Here is a 24,357-nt window from a genome sequence, read left to right as displayed (position 1 = left end):
GTCGAAAAATCAACATTTTCAATCGCGAATAACTCGAAAAGTATTGACTAACATAAAAAACTTTATAGAACGAAAGTTGCTTATAATCAGTCAGTTTATCCATTTCCGGTCTTATCTTGAACGTATGTTTTTTCACCCCCGAGAAGGGGTGACTGTCACCCCCTAACTGAAAGCAACCAACGCCACAAATTCAACTTTGAACTGGAGGGTAACTAGAACCTAAATCCAAATTTTCATGCAATTCGGAGTTGCCCCTCAAAATTACACTCCAAAACGGTCATTTATTGGGCTAAAATCACTTATTGTAGGAAAGAGAGGTTGAACCTCGCAAAATGGACATAAGTCCGGTTTTATTTTTTTTCTGGTATATCAAGGGGTGCCTATTATGTGACTAACATTTTCTTAAAAAATTTCGCCCCGTAAAATTTTTAAAAAATATGTTTTTAAAAAAAAATATTTTTCCCGAACTGTAATGCAAATTAAGAAGAAACCCTGCGGCAATTATTCACAAATAAGTGGCTGATTTTTTGGTATAGGTTTCATTTAAGGGCATTTGCCCATTTTTTAATTACAGGGTGATACATTTTAAAAAACCCCTTTTTATACCTTCTGAACCGCCTATGCTAGAGTAAAAAAACTTTCAGCGATTATCCACGTACTGATGTTATTTACAAATTTGTATAATACACCCCCATATTTTCCCCGGAACCACCCAAAAAAAAGGAGAATTAATAAAGAAAATAATCAAAAATTTATTTTGGGCCACCACTGTGACTCTAGGGTGCAAAGAAAATAAAATATGCATAGGTCATAATGTGTAGCAGACAGTGTGTTCTTTTATTTTTCATAAGTACGTTATCAATAAAATTAATAGGTGACGAAAAATAAAACAAAAACTGGAGCCTGCCAAAGCATTTTTGAGGTTTACGGCGCCACTGTGCCGTAACGGTTGCTTATACGAAAAAAATGCATAGGACCTTATTTGTAGAGAAAATAGTGGTCTTTAATTCTGTATTCGCGGTGTACAAGTACTTGGAATGGATACGAGAAACGATCCTGCGCGAATAGCGGAGAAATATTGTAACTTTCTTAAATAATTCATATTGTCAATTGAAATTGTCAAATTGACGTACATTTCATACCTATTGTCATTGAAGAAGAAAAATTGTATATTGCTCCACAATATTGATATGATATGCAATTATTATAAAGGTAAATTTAATTAATTGTATTTTGCTTGCAGTACTGCATTTTAATAACTAATGTTATTTACTACATACAATTGTTTACATTTTAATAACATAACCTGTATCTTATTTTTTCTTCTTTTTATTTTTTTGGACTATGGTCTTGACAATTATCCAGTAACCAGGACTAATATAATTGGCCAATATAATGAAAAGTGCGAATAAATTTGCAGAGCGTAGAAACCAGTTATCGCTTTGCCGAACTTTTTGCACGGTCCCAATAAGTTTTGTTTTAAAAAAATGCATAGGTAATGAGAAAATCGTAAAAACATGCTCTCCAAAGGATATGGGTAGTTTCTGCAGTGTATTTTCAAGGATAGGGGTACTTTCCGCAGAGATGTTGCAATAATCATATATATTTATTTTTATATCATATATATTTATTTAGTTTTTTTGGCTACAGGGGTTGCATTAAGAAATAGCTTTTGGTGTCCATGCATGGGCAATAAAAACGTGCACAAAATAATATATGAAGCATTTTAATAAGGGGCATGGTGTGTGAAGGATTCCAAGAATAGTATATTGTGCAACAAGTGCAGAAAGGTACTAATTTCTCACGAGTTTGAAAAGTTGCGGTACGAGCGCAAGCGAGTGCCGCAATTCAAACGAGTGAGAAATTACCTTTCTGCACGTGTTTCACACTATACTTTTTCTACAAGCACAGTTTTTCCTAAAAATAAAAATCACAATTTCCAAACGACGATTAATTATAATAGGTACCTATGTGATAAATTTTAAGCTGTATTTAATTAATACCTACTAATCAATTTAAATTCCTTATACCTAAATAAATTGCACAGAAATCAGTTAAAAAATTAATGCACTGCCTTAATTTGTTTAAATTTAAACAATTTAAACTTATTGGTTATTTGATAATTATAAAATGTTTAATAAGAATAAAATTGTAAAATAAAACAGTTGTAACATCCATAATTTAGTTTCTATGCTATAGTTAAATATAATAATTGTCTTATAGGTTATATATTTGCCTAAAGTTTAACCACGGATGTAAAGAGAATATAACGTTACTCAGAATGCGGTAGTCCACGGATGTAAACAGAATATAACGTTACTCAGAATGAGGTAGTCAACTGTGCAGAAAAGAACTTTGCGGCACAGAAACGTCACTTTGCGGCACAGAAACGTCACTTTTCTGCACACTAATGTCAAATATCTTATACTGTGAGAAAATATCAAGTTTGCTAACATAAAACCGTGCAGAAAAGTGCACTTTGAATAGTGGTTGTAGAAAAAATGACTTTCTTTATTAATTCTCCTTTTTTTGGGGTGGTTCCGGAAAAAAATGGAGGTGCATTATAGAAATTTGTAAATAACACCAGTACATGGATAATCGCTGAAAGTTTTTTTATTCTAGCATAGGCAGTTTAGATGGTATAAAAAGGGTTTTTTTTAATGTAACACCCTGTCATTAAAAAATTTGCAATTGCCCTTAAATGAAACCTGTATGGTTTGTTCAACAGTAAATGGTTTGAATTCAATTAGTGCGGTCGTAAATATTATTAAATTTATCTGACCTGGCCCATTGTTAAGACCCACCCGGAGCGATAAGCCACCGAGGTAGACAGAGTTGGTCTTTTGCAATTAACACTGACTAGACGGTACTCCCATAATAAAGCCTAAAATAAATTTTACCTGAAACTGGGCCTTTTATACTATTATCGGTTAATCCGGGCTGTTTATAGTGGTAACTAATTGAACTTAACCATTTACTGTTTAACATACCATACCAAAAAATCAGCCACTTATTTGTGATTAATTGCCGCAGGGTTTATTCTTAATTTTCAGTACAGTTAGGGAAAAATAATTTTTTTAAAGCATCTTTTTTAAACATATGTCAACTTTGGGGCGCCACCACCGCTAAACGGTGTATGACAGACATATGTGTTGTCCGGAAATAAATAGTAGGAAATATAGTCCTCTTCATTTTACTATTAAGTAATTTTTTTTGTAAAACGCACAGGAAGGGCTACGTTTCGCAAAAACCACAAATTACCCCCTTTAAGGGGATGGAAAAGGGGGTTCCGGGGAGAAATTTTTTAAGAAAATGTTAGTCTCACAATAAGCACCCCTTGATATACCAGAAAAAAAATAAAACCGGACTTGTGTCCATTTTGCGCGGTTCAACCTCTGTTTCCTACACTATTCGTTTAATATAATACATAGACAAAATTATAATTTAAATTTTTTTTTAACAGTGTACGTTTATAACCTTCGCAACGTTGTGAACCGAGTCCGTGACAATGAAACAAAAGTAGCAATTATTTAATTCTCCGTGACAAAAAAAGGTATCCATATACAAAAGCACTCAACCCACGGCTTCCAACCAAACTTACAAATAAACCAATATGAGAATAAAGTGTGAAAATTTTTTGTAAAACACAACCGAGAGATATAATGCTGTAAAATGCTGAAACAACTGCACACAATCGTTAAACTATAATTTATGGCAGCATAAATGCAAAGGTTATAATACTTTTAGTATGTGCATATGCGTGCTTTTGCCTTATTGACGTATTACGCGATACCCGCCATTAAGAATCGACTAGCTGAAGTCGTATTTTGTTCAACGGTTTATTACGGTCATTACCGATGAAGGTAATTTCATAAATTTTGTTTGCATTTTGGACAAATTTAATTCTACTCGGTATAATCCGTCTAGAACGATTGTTAAGAACGCTTTTGCGCAAATGTATTTACCTATTCATTGCTTGCAAAAATTATTTAACATGAGTTATGTTTTACTATTCCTGCCGAATTAATAAAATGTGGCACTTGGCACAGATAAACTCTTTCAAGCACTTACTTGGTGTATGAACAAATATATAAACGGTGTCACACGACCCAGTTTATGGAAAGTAGCTTATATTTCTTCCATTCATAAAAAAGGAAATAAGTTGGATTGCTCAAATTACAGAAGAATATCGGTAACTATTACACTAAGCCGGGTGTACGGGCGCATTCTTAGAAATCTCATTGAGATGGAGTATAGGGAACAAGAAGAAGAAGAACAGGCTGGTTTCCGCGCTGGAAAGACTTGCACAGATAATGTCTTCTGCCTAAAACAATTAATTGAAAACAAATCAGCAGCCAATCAAGAGACCCATCTCATGTTTGTTGACCTCCGTAAAGCATACGACAGCGTTCCTGTGACTAAATTGTGGAAATCACTACCAGAAACTAACATCAGCTACACTCTAGTCAAAGCCTTAAAAAATCTATATGAAAATTCTACATCACAAGTAAAAATTGGCAACACACTATCTAAAAAGTTCATAGTTAACAAGGGTCTGCGCCAGGGCTGCTGTATTTCACCAACTTTGTTCAAGATATATGTTGCAAAAGCACTAAACTAGTGGAAACGTAAATGCCACGGTATGGGTATAGACCTCGGAGAGGTTTGTCTGTATACCTTACAATTTGCTGATGACCAAGTCATCATAGCTAATGATAAAGACGACCTACAGTATATGGCAAGAAAACTGAAGGAGGAATATGAACAGTGGGGCTTGGAAATTAATGTGGAAAAAACTAAATACCTACCCATAGGAGCTGAGTTATCCAATATCGAACTAGAGGATAATGAACAAATCACATCCTGTAGTGAATACATGTACCTGGGAGTACTCTTCGATAGAACAGGAAAAGACGATGAGGAAATAAAGAAAAGAGTAACACAAGGTAGAAGAACAATTGGATGCCCAAATGGAATACTTTGGAGCTCCGAAATAGGAATACAGCGAAAATACAACATCTATGAAACACTTATTAAAAGCAGCCTACTTTACGGAGCAGAAACTTGGAGAATAACCGAGAACAACAGGAAAAAATTAGAAGCTGTAGAAATGGATGTGTTTAGAAGATCGTTAGGTATCTCCTGTAGGGAAAGAATTCGAAATGACGTAAGACGACGTATTGGAATAGATGGTTACTTAACAACAGACATTGAGAGGAAACAGTTGATTTGGTATGGTCATGTTCAAAGAATAGAAGACACAAGCACAAGATTGCCTAAAAAGATCTTGGAGTGGGTACCACCAAACCGCAAAAAACGAGGAAGACCCAAAAAGACATGGAAAGAAGGGGTAACCAAAGCAATGAGTACAAGGGATCTTAGAGATGGCCAATGGGATGATAGAAGGACGTGGAAGTTAGGCATCGGACAACGTCGAAAGACGTTCTAAAACCGATACATACTATTGTGGATCAATCTATCAATCAAAGATAGAATAAAAATTTTATTTTTTAATATAACGTGGGCACATAAAGATACACCCTGTATATTGATTTGTAAATATTTATTAGAAGTTAGTTGTCACGCAAGGTGGTTTCTCCTTAATGAAGTTTTCCATGAAGAATTAAAAACATTTTTGTAAATAAAAAGTGAAGTGAAAGTTATTTAGGATTATAATTTTAAACCGATTGTTTATTACGGAAAAGGGAAATCCACAGGTAGATGTAATTATTAATTTTTAGAAAAATAGAGGTAAAGAGAATTGGAATTTTAAATATGCTTGTTCAATGACAGGAATATTTAGATAATTTCCGAAAAGTCATTAGTTTTGAGTAGAAGTATTGTTTGAAGGAATGACTGGGTTTTTCGATTGAAACAGAGGGAGGTGGAGAGAGAAATGTTTCTGATTGGCTTGGCAATTTGGAATGGGGAAAGTTTTGTTTGAATGTTGAGATAGTTTTGGAAAGAGGAATTCATTGTGTTACCGGCATCCAAAAGGGGCAGTCAAAAGTTTTCGTGAGTAGTTCAGCAGCAAGTACTAGTGTTTTGTTTTGATAGTGGGAGTAGCCGAAAAGTGGTAGGAGAGACAAATCAAATCGAGAAGAAATATCTCTTTGATTATGTACAGTCCAAGTGAGTAAGTTACAAGAATTATCATTATAAAAATTATTTGTGACACCAAGTAAAAAAGATACTTGGGTCTCAGGAGATTATTGTTGAGAGAAAGAGAGGAAAGAGTTTTGGAGTTTATTGAACGAGTACTGGCAAAAAAGAGGCCTGGCTTGTGTTTTGGAGAAATAGTTGCTGGTATCCTGCTGGATTGTTTGCTGAGAACGGAGAGGGCTTTGATTGGTAGCCTAATATAATCAACAAGGAGGAACTGTTTGGGTCAAGAGGAGACATCATTTTGTGTAAGTCAAAAAGGTCAGTCAATAACCTATACCTATGTGATAGATTTTGTTTTATAATCAGAAGTTAAAATTTTTTACGTAAAAGCATAAGCATTTAAGATTCCAACATTTCAAAAATTTAATAGGAAGTATAAGTAATTTGCGAATACCAAATTTGTTTGTTTAGCTTGTTTTATTAATAGTATCAAGAACAAAGCGATAAATATTTGTTTGAATTAGATTAATTTATATGGTAAAAGTTTCTTTTGGACAGTTATGCCCACAGGATTTAATTAATAAATTTACAGAGCATTGCTTTTGATAATAAAGGTATTTGTATGTGTTTATTTATGATTTTTCTATTTATTTCCTTTTCCTATTTTATCCCGATAAGGATCAATTAAGAGATACTGAAACCACGAGAAAGGATAAGTATAACCTAAGAGAATTTAATTAAATTTTTGACAAAAGGTACCCTGAGATTTTTTCTTAATATTTTTATGTATGATTTGGGTTAATTAAATAATTGATCAAATAAATAATAATTAATATCAAATTAATAGAAAGCAGATCGTAACAATACATACATGTTTTACTATTAGGTAAAAGATACCGCAGGTCAACGTAAATTTTGAGTCTGAGTTCCGTCACTCAGAATTCACTCAGAATTTAAAACAATGATTGTTTTGATAAAAATAGCAATTTTATAAAAATAGCAACGAAGCAGTTTTTGAGTTACAATGTCTATCGCTTTTGAATAAAGCAGTTTAAAGTTTTGTCAACTTTTATCATATTCAATTTCTTTTTTGTCTGTCAAATCGTAAAGTGATGCAAACCGGAATATGTTTCTGAATCACGGAGTAATTCACAAAATAGAATGGGAACACCTGTTGAACGTTTCTCATTTCTCATTACACCCAAGCACGCTGGCGCGAACCTGCTGCAGAGCTAGTAGAAGATATTCAACACTATATCATCGCGTTTGATATTAAAATTTAATTATTTAATATCATTTATAGTTATTTAACCAACAAGTGTAATAATAAGGGCGATTAACAATTGAGATATTTAAACGCGTGAGCGGTGCGAGCGCGTTAATGTTCGAGATTGTTAATCGCCATTTTAATTCACGAGTTCGTTACAAAACTTTTCCGTCGACCGTACTTTTCAGAAATAAAGATATATTCATCTTTTGATTTTTCAAATACACAGAATTTTAAACAATAAAGTAAATAATGACATACAATGACAGATAGTACTGACAGCGGCTACTTGAGTTTAAATTTTTTAGTGGTAATATAAATAGGTAGGTATATGTTTGGTTGCCTACACCACAGGTCACTGCCAATCACAGTGCGTTTAATTAATTTATGCAAGCAATGTATGTTGTGTTGCCTATAATGAATTCGTTCATTAATAGAAATTCATTCATTAATAGGGATCATTAATCAATGATTTTGAGGGTGTTAAAATTGATAATAAATGGACGGTCGACGGAAAAGATACTTTCATAAACGAAAATCGTAAATTACCGAAAATACAGCATGATAAATATCCCTACCTTCGAATCGTTTTGCGGCAGGTTCGCGCCAGCGCTCTTGAACGTAGTGAGCAACGGTGAAAAGGTATCTTTTGTAAATTTCTCCGTGATTCAAAAACATATTTTGGTGTGCATCACTTTGCGATTTGAAAGACAGAAAAATAATTGAAAATAAAAGTTGGCAATACTTTAAACGCGTTTTTCTCAAAACTGCCTTTTTCAAAGCAGGTAGACATTGTAACTCAAAAACTACTTGACCGATTTACCTGGAATGTTATATAATAGGTTGATTTTCACCCTTTTTGCAAAAAAAAATCCTTGTTTTGACTACGGAGTGATACCAAAAAGTCAAAAATCGATAAACTAAAGCGTTACCTCGAGAAACTCATAAGCTAATAAAATCTTGGCAAATCTAAGCTAATAAATGATGGATTTTGATCTGCACCGTTGGCTTATTTTCCAATATTTTTCCGGAATGGAACGTTTCATCGCCGCCGGTTCATCGCCGCCGTTTCGATGCCGCCGATTCATCGCCAGTCCATTTCATCGCCGTCCGTTTCATCGCCAGTTAGTCAGTTGATTTTGTATTATGGGAGATGACACGACACGACGTTAAGTTCAGTTCAAAACTTATGACAATTAAAAAGATAAAAAATATTATTATATTTACTGTTCTACTTCCCCTAAATTTTTGTACAGAAATTTTGGGTTCGTTTCACATTTAAGAAACAGTTTCTCTTGGTTGGAAATGTTGACCGTGAAATTTAAAAGATCATAATAATATATTTTATATTATAAAAGTTTAAAAGTCTATTAAAAGATTAAGTATGGCAACGGGAATGGTCATATCTCGCATTTCCTTGAATTCCTAATTAATACTAAAAATAAATAATAAATGTAACTGTCGAAAATTCGGAAATTTATCAGATAGCGATTAACTAACTGGCGATGAATCGGCCGGCGATGAATCGGCCGGCGATGAACTGGCGGCATCGAAACGGCGGCGATGAATTGGTGGCGATGAAACGTCCTAGACCCTATTTTTCCTTGAATATTTTTTGAATATTCTATGAATTGTACTCAATATGCTTATTTAATTTAAAAATAGTAGTTATTTATGTATGTAATAAGTCAGTAAAGTGACTCTTTATCGAGCGATTCTGATATTACGTGCAGAGGGAGCGAAGCGAATGAGGCGAGTAACAGACGAGTTCGATAAAGAGTCTTTATCTTATTATCTATCGTTAATCATTAAAAAGATTAACACTTACGTACAATTTCAGAATTTTTTAATTTTAGACGAAATAAACATTTCTTATGACAGTAATGACATATGACTTTTGCATGATGGCTGGTTTCGATGTTTAATCGATAGTTATCATTTATCATTATCAATATTGAATACATAATTACTAAATCTGTAAAGTTTTGATTTATTTTGTATGAACATAATTGAAAAATACTACAGAATTTTACTTTTTGACATAAAATTAATTATTAATGAAGTACATTTTGTACAATATTTTTAATAATAAAAGTAAATAAATTTTAAGTTCACTCAAATAAATAACACAGGTTTACAAAAAAAAAACTAAATTTCGGACTATTTGACGAAACCATATGACAATGGGGTTTTTGGGGTCGCTGATCACGAATCCGGGGTCCGCTGACCTCTATCACGTCAGGTAAAGGTCATTTCAAGGTCAAATCAAGATAAATCGACAGTCGCTCTGAAAAAGTGTATTAGAGGGTTTTTGGGGTGGCTGATGACGAATCCGGGGTCAACTGACCTCTATCACGTCTAGTTCAAGATCAAATCAGGATAAATCGATACAATCGCCATGAAAATGTTTACTAGGGGGTTTTTGGAGTCGCTGATCACAAAACTGTGGTCCGTTGGGCTCTACCACGTCAGGTAAAGGTCATTTCAAGGTCAAATCAGGACAAGTCTACAAAACTGATTTGACCTTGAAATGACTACCTGACGTGGTTGAGCTCAACGGACTCCATTTTTGTGATCAGCGACCCCAAAACCCCCTAATATACTTTTTCAGAGCGATTGTGTCGATTTATCTTGATTTGACCTCAAAATGACCTTGAGCTAGACGTGAGAGAGGTCAGTGGATCCCGGATTCGTCATCAGCGACCCCGAAAAACCCCTAGTCATATAGTTTCGTCAAATAGTCCGAAATTTATTTTTTTTTGTAAACTTGTGTAATCGATTACTTCCATCGACCACTTGCATTTTCAATCTCGGTTAATTTGATTAATAATCGCGGCAGGTAAAGTAAAATTCTTTTTTTAGTACAATAAAGTGTTACTTTACTACCAGAAATGAAGGCAAAGGAGTGCAATAATGGATGATTTAGTGACAGTTGGCGATAAAATAATAATTCTACCATTCATTAAAAAAAATCACAAAAATGTGTTTTTGTGAAAAACCCTACCTCCCCCTCTTTAGCAATGACAAGATTTTGATAGGCAATCCACGCAAGTCATATTTGTCTATGCATGAAAATTTGATAAAAAAAATGTTTCATCCGAAAAGCAGATAAGTGAAGGTCCAGCTATAGATTCGGATCTGAGACTAATAGTAAATTCATTCTTTTTGAAAGGTTTTTGAAATTTTGTGCTGGATAAATTACGAATAATTATCTCGGAAAGCAAACTAATACGCAACTCATTATCATATCACTCGTCGTGGTAGACTGTTAGAGTCTACCATGACCTATTTTTCATGTATTTATACTATCATGACTATAAATTGCAAATAGATAGACGGTTACACCTATCGATTATGTATTTAATAAACAAATACATAAATCTATAATAATCTATATTTTATATTCAGGATGTTTCTTTGGGAAAATAACATAAATATGTTAACTGTAAAAGTGGACACTTAGTGATCTTAAAAATCCCACATTTAGACACCACAATAACAAAGATATATACTTGGTGTTTTTGACAACTTCTTAGTTGGTTCATAATATCACAACCCTGTATAACATATTCTTTATATTTGTCACGCAACATTGGTAACTTTTTAAAATTTAATTTATTTTTCAGCTTTTCGAGAAATACCATCCCTCTTAGCGGCAGCAAGGTGAGACTCATTTAATTTTACGTTGATATTGTAGATTTGTATACCCACATATATAGTAGATTTCTCGTTTATTTCGATAGCCTCTCTGTTTAAACAAACTTAAAAACGCCCCTGGTGATGCTCCACTCTAGGAGCAAAAGTATACTTGTGCAAGATTTAATAAACTGCACTCAAAAAAATTTAGTTCGTAATATTGATTAACAGTGATTATTGAATAGTATTTCGTTGTCACAACAATTTAATTTGTTGTTTCAACGAACTTTTAGACATTGACGAATGTACTTGGTTATTGCCACAATGATTGAATAATAATTGTGAGAATAACTAGAGTACATTAATCAATAACACTCAATTTATTCAGCCAATAACTTAGTTTCGTATATTTAATAAATACTGTTAATTGTGGCAGCAACTCACGTTCTTGATTTCGTAGATGACAAGCAATTACCTTGGTTTATCGTGACAACGTACAGATTTCATTAAAACAATGTACAAATGTTGTTAATATAGAGTAATATATGATTATTGAATAGATGTACACTGATTGTTGTGCCAACGAATGCATTAATCAATCTACTACTGCCTTTAATTCCCACAAACAATGCGTTAATTGTGACAATAATCGTGGTTGTTGAGACAATAAATGTTTTGCTTGACCATTTGAAATGTAACGGCTTTTCCTTATCGTGATACCCCTACTAGCTTCTCTGTGTTACCATTGTTTAAAAAAGAGTTCTTTGTTAAACAATGCTGTTACCTCTACCGAAGTGCCGAAAAATAATTGCATTTTGTTTCCAAGTGTAGTCCGTAGTAGAAGGAAGATAAGGATAAGATATTACTTATTTTTTATATTTGAATAAAAGTAAGTTTTTTCTGATAAGGTAAATACGGGAGAACATTCTAATTAAAAATAAACTTGTCAGTGTCTTATGTTTGTAAGTGTTTACTTTTAATATTGTCTTGTGATGTTATTTATAAGATGAACTTAAGATGTTATTTATGAATGAAAATTAATTTTCGAATCCTGAATGAAAAAAATAATTAGTATTTTTGAAAATTTAAACGCAGAATAAAATATTACAGTATTATCGAGGGTCTGACGTCCCTGAGAACTTCTATAATGATTATTTTAATAAGTCACAGGGGTGAAAAAGAGAAAATTTAGTATGATTTTTTTATTTCAAATATACTATTCAAAAGAAACTTTTTGTTTATTCTAGGGGACTTTCAGCCCTCAGTAATAATGTAGTCTTTTATTCTGCGGTTAAATTTTTCAAAAATACTTATTAGTTTTCTCAGGATTCCAAAAAAATGAATGCGTTTAGAAATAATTCGATCGAAATTTTGCCCCTGGGCTCTCAAAAATGATTAAAGTGTTATACATTTTTGAAATCACCATTTCAAACACTTTTAAATGAGCTGTCACATGATGTACTTTCCCATTAAAAAAATCAAAGTTACGCTTGTCACCTGAAGAGGGATCGTGTAAAGTTCGAAACATTGATGTTATAATATACTTTGATAATTTTTAAATCGACCTGTCTGAGCGTTTTGCTTATAAAGGTTAAGGACAAAAAAGGGGATTTAAAAAATTATTATTAATCAATTAATATGATAAATTGGGCTAATGCATTCAGTAATTATTAATATAAAATACGTTCATAGTAGGAATGAACGAAACTGATTGTAACAATGAATAGAATTGCTGGTAAGAATAACCGTATTTATTGTGCCAATGAACGGAATTAATTGTAACAATAAACGGAAATAATTGTAGAAATAAACGAAATACGTTAGGAGAAATAACACTGTTATTGGCACAACGAATGGTCTTCGTCGGTCAATTAACGACGTTGTTGTTTCAATAAATAGTGTTCGTTGACTCAATGAACAGAGTTCGTAATATCAATAAAGTGAGATTATGGTATACATAATGAATGTTCGTCCATTCAATAAACGTAATACATTGGCTCAACTAACGAAAATAATGAATTGATGAACATCGCTTTGTTGTTCCAATAAAACCAAGAATTGGACAAATTTTAAGAATTGCGTTTGTTGTCTGAATTAACATTTTTATTGATATTACGTACCTTTTTCGTTGAGTGTGGGTGCTCGATATCTGCCTTTTATTTCAATAAATTTCATATATTCGAGCATTCAACCTTCTCCTATCAATTTTAAAAATGACCAGGTCATCTGTATAAAACAGGCTATGATGCCTGTTGTTGCTGAGTCTAGCTATCAGGTCATAGATTACCAGATTCCATAAGAGAGGAGACAAAACTCTCCCTGAGGCAGCCCCTGGCTACTTGTGCTGACACTGTCTTCTTTAGAAGCCTGTTCTAGTTTCAGTTATGGATATAGGCCTCCCATAGGTCGATAATTTTATATTTTCAACGAAAACTTTTCGTTTATAAATTCGCAAAAGTGTGTGTGTTATTGCGTTGCCGCTCCTGAAATATCTAGAGGCCAACTAGCGATGGATTCCTATGTAGTTTTGTCTTCTAAATCTAAATCTGAAAACGGCATTTCGCTATCTCTAACCATCTTCGAGATATCCAACCTCAAAGTCGCCATTGTGACGTCACAAGCCTCCTTTAAATTGTCATTTTCTTCCGACTTAGAAACGTCAACTCTACTTTGTTTTCGTTTGACGCAACTAAACGTCAACATAAAATTGAAATGTCAGATAAACAAATTTTATTTATTTATGTTAATGTAATGTTAAATTACAATTCACTATTTTCAAGGAAAACGGTTTATTTTGTATTTGTTTATTTTTATTAGATATCAAATTTATATTATACGAGGTATGTCAAAAAATATGAAGTTCGATCAAGATTAAAGTATTATTATTTTTCACAATATTGAAAAGTGTTATTACAATATAATAGTCTAAGATCTGGGAGCGGATATTGTGCGTGATAAGTAATATGGAAAAACTATACGGGGATATGTTGAATTAGTTGTGTACATGACTTTCACCAACGGCCGGAAACCAGAGTGGGGGCCGAGGGTAGTTATAAGGGGTCAAAATCGCGGTTTTATTATTTTTTTTATGACGCTCATGATCGAGATAGTGCACCAAAATTTAAGAATAAGTAGGTCATGACGTACCTAAGTAAAATCTCTAGGGGCGCAACGATGCGTGGCCGACAAAGGGGTGGGAGTAGGGGTGAATATGAAAAATATTAAGGGTTTTTTGCGACGTTCGTGATTGAGATATTGGACCAAAATTTGGGAATAAGTAAACCATGTCATAAATAAGTAAAATTACCAGAGCCGGAAACCAGAGTAGGGGAGGAAGGTAGTTATAAGGGGTCAAGTCCCGTTTTTTATTATTTTTTTTGTGATGCTCATGATCGAGATAGTGGACCAAAATTTGGAAATAAGTAGGTCATGACGTAAACTAAGTAAAATCTCCAGGAGTGAGGAGTGAAACCGCTGCGTGGCCGATAAAGGGGTCGGGCAGGGGTGAATATAAAGAGGCGGAAACCAGAGTGGCGGATGAGGGTAGTTACAAGGGGTAAAAGTCGCGGTTTTTATTTTTTTTGTGGCTCTCATGATGGAGATAGAGCACCATAATTTGGGAGTAAGTAGGTCATGACGTAACTAAGCAAAATCTCCAGGGACAGAACGCTGCTTGAGGTAAAAAGGGGTGGTAGGCAGGGGTGAGTATAAAAATATATGGGGTTTTTTTTGCTGTTCGTGATTGAGATAGTGCACCAAAATTTGAGAATAAGTAGATCATGACATTAGTAAGTAAAATTTCCAGGGGCGGAACGCTGCGTGGGGGACATATGTTGTGCCGGGTCACAAAAGAAATGATACACACTGCGACTTTGACCCCTTAAAACTACCCTCATCCCCAACTCTGGTTTCCGGCTCTGCGGATTTTACTTAGCTAAGTCATGGTCTACTTATTCCCAAATTTTGGTGCACTATCTCAATCTATAACGTCGCAAAAAACCCCTTATATTTTTTATATTCACACCTACCCCCACCCCTTTATCGGCCACGCAGCGTTCCACCCCTGGAGATTGTACTTAGTTAGCTCATGACCTACTTATTCCCAAACTTTGGTGCCCTATCTCGATCATGAGCGTCACAAAAAAAAATAATAAAAACGGCGAATTTGACCCCTTATAACTACCCTCGTCCCCCACCTCGGGTTTCCGGCTCTGAGGATTTTACTTAGTTATGTAATGGTCTACTTATTCCCAAATTTTGGTGCACTCTCACAATCACGAACATCGCAAAAAAATCCCTTATATTTTTTGTATTCACCCCTGCTGCACCCCTTTGTCGACCACGCAGCGTGCGACCCCTGGAGATTTTACTTAGTTACGTCATGATCTACTTATATCCAAATTTTGGTGCACTATCTGGATCATACGCGTCACAAGAAAAAATAATAAAAACGGTGACTTTGACCCCTTGTAACTACCCTCGTCTTCCACTTTGGTTTTGCGGCTCTGTGGATTTTACTTAGTAATGTCATGGTCTACTTATTCCCAAATTTTGGTCCACTATCTCAATCATGAACGTCGCAAAAAAACCCTTTATATTTTTTTATATTCACCCCTACCCCCACCCCTTTGTCGGCCACGCAGCGTTCCGCCCCTAGAGATTTTACTTAATTACGTCATGACCTACTTATTCCCAAATTTTGGTGCACTATCTCGTGCTTCACAAAAAAAAATAATAAAAATCGCGAGTTTGACCCTTTGTAACTAGGTTTGACCCCCACTCTGGTTTCCGGCCGTTGGTGAAAGTCATGTACACAACTAACTCAACATATCCCCGTATAGTTTTTTCATATTACTTATCACGCACAAAATCCGCTTCTGTCTCTCCGACTATAAAGTTGTTTGGAGTTAAAAACTATGTTCTAGTATGCAATTACTTGTACATCCTTCTAAAGATAAAAAAAAATATCTGAAATTTTTTCTCAAATTACGGATACCAATATCATTTTCATTCATAACTCTTTTATTATTAATTTTACGAAGAAAAGTTATTCTTCATAAAAAGATCTGCATGGTCTAAAATCTAAGATGCAATCATCATATATCAAATTTTATCAATTTTTTTCGAGGTATGTCAAAAAATATGAATTTCGCTCGAGAGTAGAGTACCTTTATAGTTCACAATATTTAAATTAGGATATAATTGCATATTAAAACATAGCATTTAATACTAAAAACTTTTCGTAATAGAAATTTTCCATATTATGAATTTAAATACGTAAATAAACAAAGTTTTCGTTATGAAAATGCTCGCATTTTCAGCATGTTTAATAATAAATTTTCAATATCTCAGCTTCTAATCGACCAATTTAAATTTTTAAAAATCTGTTTTTTTTTTTAAGAAACGAGACATTATTGGAGAAAGGTATATCTTTATTAGATTATTAGTTATAAGTATTTAAACAATTAAATTGTTGATAACAAATCCGTGTCCAACAAATCAGATTATCATGTTACAGATTCGGATTTAGTAGACCAAAATACATAAAAACCATTTGTAAAATCAGCTGTAAAATAAAGTGTTTATAATTTAAATAGTTTTCTGTCCCCAATAGAAATGTCAAGTGTCATCAATGATAAAATACAAAAAAATCTTTTTGTTTGTATCAGATTGTAATACAGGGTGAGTCATAAGGAACTGTACATACTCCTACCTCGTATAGAGGCCCCTATGGGGAATAACAAATGACCATTAAAAAGTGTCTGCTCCCATTGTTTAATAATATACAGGGCGAGTTTCGCATTTTGACAGAAATTTTTATTCGTCATAATTTTTGAACGGTCAGATCGATGTGTCTCTTATTTTGGTCAATCGTTACACTATTGCCTAGAGTTGCACAAGTTTGACTTGAATGTTTGAACTTGACTTGAGTTTGACTTAATTTCAAGTCAAACTCAAGTCAATCCTTCTAACAAATATTTCAAGTCAAGTCAAACTGGTCAATCGTACAGGTTTGAAAATTCAAACTGTTTGTCAAACTAGTTTGAAACAGTTTGAATAATAATTTATTTAGTAGATATACTTTTTTGTCGAGATAGACATGTCATGTTAGTTGCCAAATAAGATAAGAAAATTAATTATACAATGAGTGTCACATAAAAGTCAAAGTTTTCAATGTGTTTTAATTTAAAACTTTTAAATGTAGACATTTATTTTTTTCGAATCCTGAGAAAATAAAGTATTTTTGAAAAATTTAAACGCAGAATGAAAGATTGCGTTATTACCGAGGGCCGAAAGTCTCTTAGACTAAATAAAAAGTTTGTTTTGAATGAAATATTTGCAATTAATAACAACACTAAATTTTCCCTTTTATGTTCACCCCTGTAACTTATTAAAATAAACATTATAGAAGTTTTCAGGGATGTTCTTCCGTCAGAAATAATGTACTCTTTCATGCTGCGTTTAATTTTTTTTAAATTCTTATTAGTTTTCTCAGGATTTGAAAAAAATTAATATATTTAAAACACATTGAAAATTTTGATAAGCGACATGTTACGCCTATGTCCTTAAGGGTTACAATAAAATAAGACTATTCGGTTTTCCAATGGACAGCTCAAAATAAACTTATTTGGAATTTTTATGACTTTCTTTTATTAAAAAAGGCATTTATTTATCTTAGGGCCAGTTCGAAAAAACATGTGGTACCAAGCTGCTAGTTCACTCGAAAATATGTACCACAATACAAAAGTTAGTATTGCCAGAGAACAGTGGTCATTGTTCTCTGGTATTGCTGTATATTAGTTGGTATTTCTTTAAAATTCAAAACTAACCATAGGATTATTAGACCTGGATCCCGCGTACCAAAAAAAATGATTAATAGCAAGCTGAAAATTTATTAATAGCTTAACGGTGTCTAGTCGGACAAACTTTGATGTACGGGAACACTGGAACGGTGGAAGTTTTAATTGTGAAACAGTTTAATAATTTGGAACGTCAGATTACGAAAACGTCCCATGTATTTTGTCGGACATAACATCCAATTGATTTGTTACCCTTTCATTAAACGCTCAAGCAAAAATCAGACTGCTATTACTAACCAACATGATTCCTCTCATTTGACATGTTCTTCATGTTCCACTCATTAAAATGCCCAGTTGGTGATAAACACCAGTCTGATTTTTGCATGAGAGTTTAATGAAATGGTAACAAATCAATTGGAAGTTCTGTCCGATAAAATACATGGAACGTTTACGTAGTCTGACGTTCCAAATTTTTAACCTTTTCCACAATTAAAACTTCTACTGTTCCAGTGTTCCCATATATCAAAGTTTGTCTGACTAGACACCGTTAAGCTATTAACGAATTTTCAGCTTGCTATTAATCAACTTTTTTTTGGTCCGCGGGATTCAGGTCTATATGGTTTTATATCTACAATTTAAATTTTTTTCGGATACAGGCTACAAATGTTGGGTTTAAATTTTAAAAAAATTAATGTATAAATATGCATTAAACTTTCTTAATAATTATCCTAACTGGCGCGTTTATTGGGTTTTATTTGTCTGTCTGCGGTTTAAATATCGTATCAGCCAATACATTTCTATGTTTATTGAAATTTGTCAAAAACATTTTTTTGGACCTTGTTGGGAGGGGGGAATTTCCCCTACCCCTCCCCCGTTCATCCGCCAGTGAACAAATAAAGGCGTAGGCGGTCTCATTTAAAACTGAAAATAAACAAGTTGCGTAATATTCAAACTTTTCAAACTGTTTGAAGATGCTTGAATTCAAGTCAAACCTAAAGATATCGAAATCAAGTCAAGTCAAACTTTTTTATACAAAAAGTTTGATTTTCAAGTCAAGTCAAGTTTGTTGAGTAAAATCAAACTAGTTTGACTTGATGCATCTCTACTATTGCCACCTAATCAACTGATTTATTCAAACTAGAAAAAAATCAGGTCCGGCTTTAAAAAAATTAGTTCGTTTGGGTCTTAGAAAAAATTTCACCCTGTATAAGCTTTTTGAAAACTCTAATATGAATTTTACAAATTAGACAAATAGGCAATTAAAGTAGCATATTTATTTTTTTCCGCACACGGTTGCTTAATTTTTTATAAAAAAATTAAATTTGATTATGAATTAAAAGTTTGGTAAAGTGAACCATAGATTTAAAAAAAATTAACTTTTATTACCAAAATTAATTTTTTTTTGAACAAATACTTAATTTATGTTATCACCAATCAACTGATTTATTCAAACAAGAAAAAATCAAGCCCGGATGTAAAAAATAAGTTCGTTTTGGTCTTAGAAAAAATTTCACCCTGTATACGCTTTTTGAAAACTCTAATATGATTTTTACAAATTAGACAAATAGGAAATTAAAATGGCATATTTATTTTTTTCCCGCACGACTACTTAATTTTTTATAAAAAAATCAAATTTGACTATGAATAATTAAAAGTTTGGTAAAGTGAACCATAGATTAAAAAAAATAACTTTTATTACAAAAATGAATTTTTTTTAAACAAATATTTAATTTATGTTACCACCAATCAACTGATTTATTCAAACAAGAAAAAAATCAGGCCCGGATCTAAAAAATAAGTTCGTTTTGGTCTTAGAAACAATTTCACCCTGTATACGCTTCTTGAAAACTCTAATATAATTTTTACAAATTAAACAAATAGGCAATTAAAATGGCATATTTATTTTTTCCCCACACGATTACTTAATTTTTTATAAAAAAAATCAAAGGACATCGCACACATCTTATGGAAAATATAATGTCACTCAAATTCAATAAAATTTATACCAATATATTTGTTTTAAATTAACGATCAAATCTTATCATTGCGCCAACTCTCTATTTTCAAAAATAAGAGCAGAAATTGATATAAATAAATCTGAAATCAAATGGGTAGGTACATAAGTTAAGAGAGAGAAAAAATATTTTAAAATACCCAGATTTTCGGTACTCCATAAATCAGCGGATTAGTTTCACTAATCCGCTTAGGCCCAGCGGGATTTAAGCTGTTATGAATAGCACTCAGAGCAATAATGATTGTAAACTAACATTTTATGGACTCCAAAAATGTGATTTCGATAAACTTTAATTGCAATTTGCGCCGTAATTAATCATAATTAAGAGTTGGCGCAATGATAAGAATTGATCGTTATATTAAAACGAATCTAATCGTATAAATTTTATTGAATTTGAGTGACATTATATTTTCCATAAGATGTGTGCGATGTCCTTTGACTATGAATAATTAAAAGTTTGGTAAAGTGAACCATAGATTTAAAAAAATAACTTTTATTACAAAAATGAATTTTTTTTGAACAAATATTTAATTTATGTTATCACCCAATCAACTGATTTATTCAAACTAGAAAAAAATCAGGCCCGGATTTAAAAAATTAGTTTTTTTGGGTCTTAGAAAAAATTTCACCTTGTATACGTTTTTTGAAAACTCTAATACGAATTTTACAAATAAGACAAATAGGCAATTAAAATGGCGTATTTATTTTTCCCCACACGATTACTTATTTTTTTATTAAAAAATCAAATTTGAATATGCATAAAAAGTTTGGCAAAGTTTTTCCATAGATTTAAAAAAATTAACTTTTTTTACAAAAATTAATTTACAAAAACAACGTTTTTCTTAAAATTAAAAGTTTTACCATTTTTTTTTTTTCTATAACACGTCTAGATCTAAAACTTCCCATAACACTTCTTTTGGACTCTATAGTTTAACATAGACGTGATCAAATATTTTTCTCTAGTTTGAATAAATCAGTTGATTGGATGGTAACATAAATTACTTATTTGTGCAAAAAAAATTAATTTTTGTAATAAAAGTTATTTTTTTTAAATCTATGGTTCACTTTACCAAACTTTTAATTCATAGTGAAATTTGATTTTTTTATAAAAAATTAAGTAATCGTGTGCGGAAAAAAATAAATATGCCATTTTAATTGCCTATTAGTCTAATTTGTAAAATTCGTATTAGAGTTTTCAAAAAGCGTATACAGGGTGAAATTTTTTCTAAGACCCAAACGAACTAATTCTTTTAAAGCCGGACCTGATTTTTTTCTAGTTTGAATAAATTAGTTGATTAGGTGCTAATAGTGTAACGATTGGCCAAAATAAGAGACACATCGATCTGACCGTTCAAAAATTATGACGAATACAAATTTCTGTCAAAATGCGAAACTCGCCCTGTATATTATTAAACAATGGGAGCAGACACTTTTTAATGGTCATTTATTATTCCCCATAGGAGCCTCTATACGAGGTAGGAGTATGTACAGTTCCTCATGACTCACCCTGTATACACTACACCAAGAAATTAACGCACCACCTTAAAAATGTAATATCGCTATAATAATATTGTTGCTAGACGGGTAAATTGTCATTGTTTAGCGGGTATAACAATCAAACTGTTTTTTTTTTCAAACTTCATCACACCTTGTGAAATATTCTAGCATTGATAAAATACTAAAATTAAAACCCAACTATAGCCTCAGGTTTTCTTAACATTCTGTTTTTTGATTCATTCGCTTATGTTGGACAATGAAAGAGTTAGGTACTTTAACAACTATGTTCTTTTATCAATACAGGGTGTTTCTAGATAAGTGCGACACATTTCTGCATAAAAAAATAATGACAGAATGTTACATTCTCCATTGGCGCACCTAAGGGTCATATTACACGTATGCACGCCAAGGGTGAATATAAAATTCTTAATTGTATGTCAAAAAGTGCGCAATAACTACCTCTAAAAACTTTTAACCAGATTTTATTTGCATATCTCAACCGGTTTTAGAGCAATAAATAAATCGTCAGTTTGAAAGAAAAATTTCAACACTTCCTATTTGGAAAACGAAGCAATTGCGGACGTACGTTTATAAAGCAAACTTTAGTCAATTATTTTTTTATGCAGAATTACTCCTTAAAGTTTGTCATAGTTATTTCAAAAACATGGTTAGTTGTAAAAGCACCTAACTTTTTATTATCCAACATAAGCGAGTGAATCAGAAAAACAGAATGTTAAGAAAACCTGAGGCTATAGTTAGGTTTTAATTTTACTATTTTATAAATGGTAGAATATTCCACAGGGTGTGACAAACTTTGAGAAAAAAACACAGTTTGATTAGTACACCCGGTATACAATGACAATTTACCTGTGTAGGAACAGTATTATTACAGCAATATTGATAAATAATAAGGCTATAACATATTGAAAAAATCACTTAAATCGGACAACAGGTTTAGGAAATTCGAAACATCAAAAACGACCCATGTTTAAGGTGGTGCGTTAATTTTTTGGAGAAGTGTAGTACATAGTAAAGTTTTCTTATATAATATAATAATAATTTTCTTTAGTGTATATTTTTTTCTTTCAGATCTGTACCTAGTCTATCACTACAATGCAGCTACCACACCATTCCATATCCAAATATTTACACATCAGCGCTGTATCAGCCCTGGTTACTGCCACCTAGTCTATGTCATTACCCCCAATCGACGTTACTCACCACTGCGCCCGCAATGTGTTCGTCGCCAGTGTCACCAATCACCCCCACCTCACCAGTAGCCCAATCTACTCCACATAGGCCGGTCTCTAGCCCAATCAGGCCGACAAGTCGAACGTGATAAGGTAAATATCTGTATCCAAGAGCTAGACTATCTTAATTCCAAAAAATCACTTTATAGTACAACAATGTTCCCTAAGCCATTCGCTGCCTATCGAAGAGGATGGAACTCAGCTAGGAGCCATTCTGTTGAACGGCACCTGACTGAAGTAACCATATCACTCGCTGTAGTGATGTTGAGTATAGTTACTTTCGAGTATTCGTTACAAATCGTTACTTTTGTATAAAGTAATCATTTCCAGTATTCGTTACTTTGATTACTGTGATTACTTTTGTATTTGAGTACCGGTAATCATATATCGAGAATCAGATTTCTCAGTATTTCGTATAAGTACAAAATCCGATATAAAAACGACCTCCACCGATCTATTTGATGGATAGAAATTAAATAATATGTAATCTATTAATTATTAAAAACAAGTGTTGCCCGACATAGTTTTGTCCAGACTAATTAATAATAGTCCTGTCGCCAGGGGGGGTACAACGGCCTCCTGTATTCAGATGGACTTACCCAAGTTTTTTTTTATGTATTTTGACCTGTAGAACACGAATTTTTTGGGTAACACTTGATCCGGATGTCGATAAGATTGTTATAAATCAAGAAGTTGAGGAATCACATAACAGCGATTTCTCGCAAAACAAAACATTTTTTTGTATTTTTTGGGCCATTCTAACCAAAAAATGTTCCTACAATTTTTTTCGTAGGATGCATAGTTTTCGAGATAAATGCGGTTGAACTTTCAAAAAATCGAAAAATTGCAATTTTTGAACCCGAATAACTTTTGATTAAAAAATAAAATAGCAATTCTGCTTACCGCATTTGAAAGTTCAAGTCAAATTATATCGGTTTTAATTATTTGTATTGCTAAAAATTTATTATTTTATTGTTAAACAAAGCTATAAACACCTAGTGCTTGAGTGATGTTTTCAATGATTTCTCATTTAAAATCGAACGAGTAGGTAGAGGAGGTAAAAGTGCAAGCGGGGCTATTTCTACATAGCATGCATTAAAACGCATGTATTAGGCACGGGAAACACTATGTGTTTATAGCTTTTTTAACAATCAAAAAATAAATTTTTAGCAATGCAAATATTCAAAACAGATATAATTTGACTCAAACTTTTAAAGCCGGTAAGCAGAATTGCTATTTTATTTTTTATTCAAACGTTATTCGGGTTCAAAAATTGCAATTTTTCGATTTTTTGAAAGTTCAACCGCGTTTATCTCGAAAACTATGCATCCTATGAAAAAACTTGTAGGAACGTTTTTTGGTTAGAATGACCCAAAAAATACAAAAAAATGTTTTGTTATGCGAGAAATCGCTGTTATATAATTCCTCAACTTCTTTGTTTATAACAATCTTATCGACATCCGGATCAACTGTTACCCAAAAAATTCGTGTTCTACGGGCCAAAATACATAAAAAACTTGAGTAAGTCCATCTGAATTAAGAAGGCCGTTGTACCCCCCCTGGCGACAGGACTATAATTAAAAAGGAATTTTTTAATTAATTCTACAAATTTTTTGGCGCGGGTAGATACTATTTTAGATTTTTGGATCATAACAATAAAATATACATAGAGCAAGGCGCTTAGGAAAAAATAAATGATTTTTAGGGAAATAGTGAAACAGGAAAAAGTTTTCAATAGAAAAAAGGGTGGAAATGCATAATTGCAGTATAAAATGCATCCAAAAGTAC

At 32.7% G+C, this 24,357-nt stretch overlaps 1 protein-coding gene across 2 annotated transcripts in view; it reads left to right on the top strand.

Moving 5' to 3' along the window:
• The window catches only part of LOC114334865 (protein doublesex), a 773,059-nt gene extending 749,189 nt beyond the window's left edge, over positions 1–23,870 (top strand). Inside the window, exons 6-7 of one of the 2 annotated variants that reach the window (XR_007697668.1) lie at positions 10,999–11,035; positions 22,409–22,493. Coding sequence is in view for 1 of the 2 variants with exons in the window: in XM_050649067.1 (XP_050505024.1) it covers positions 10,999–11,035; positions 22,409–22,658 (287 nt within the window). In the remaining variant the exon portion in view is untranslated. Of the gene's footprint in view, positions 1–10,998; positions 11,036–22,408 lie in introns of both variants that reach the window. The other variant, XM_050649067.1, reaches the window with a different exon arrangement.
• Positions 23,871–24,357: the final 487 nt, after the last annotated feature.

The sequence above is a fragment of the Diabrotica virgifera genome, chromosome 4 (assembly GCF_917563875.1).
Source record: "Diabrotica virgifera virgifera chromosome 4, PGI_DIABVI_V3a".
In the NCBI taxonomy this organism is placed as follows: domain Eukaryota; kingdom Metazoa; phylum Arthropoda; class Insecta; order Coleoptera; family Chrysomelidae; genus Diabrotica; species Diabrotica virgifera.
This window is presented reverse-complemented; position numbering and strand designations above follow the sequence as displayed.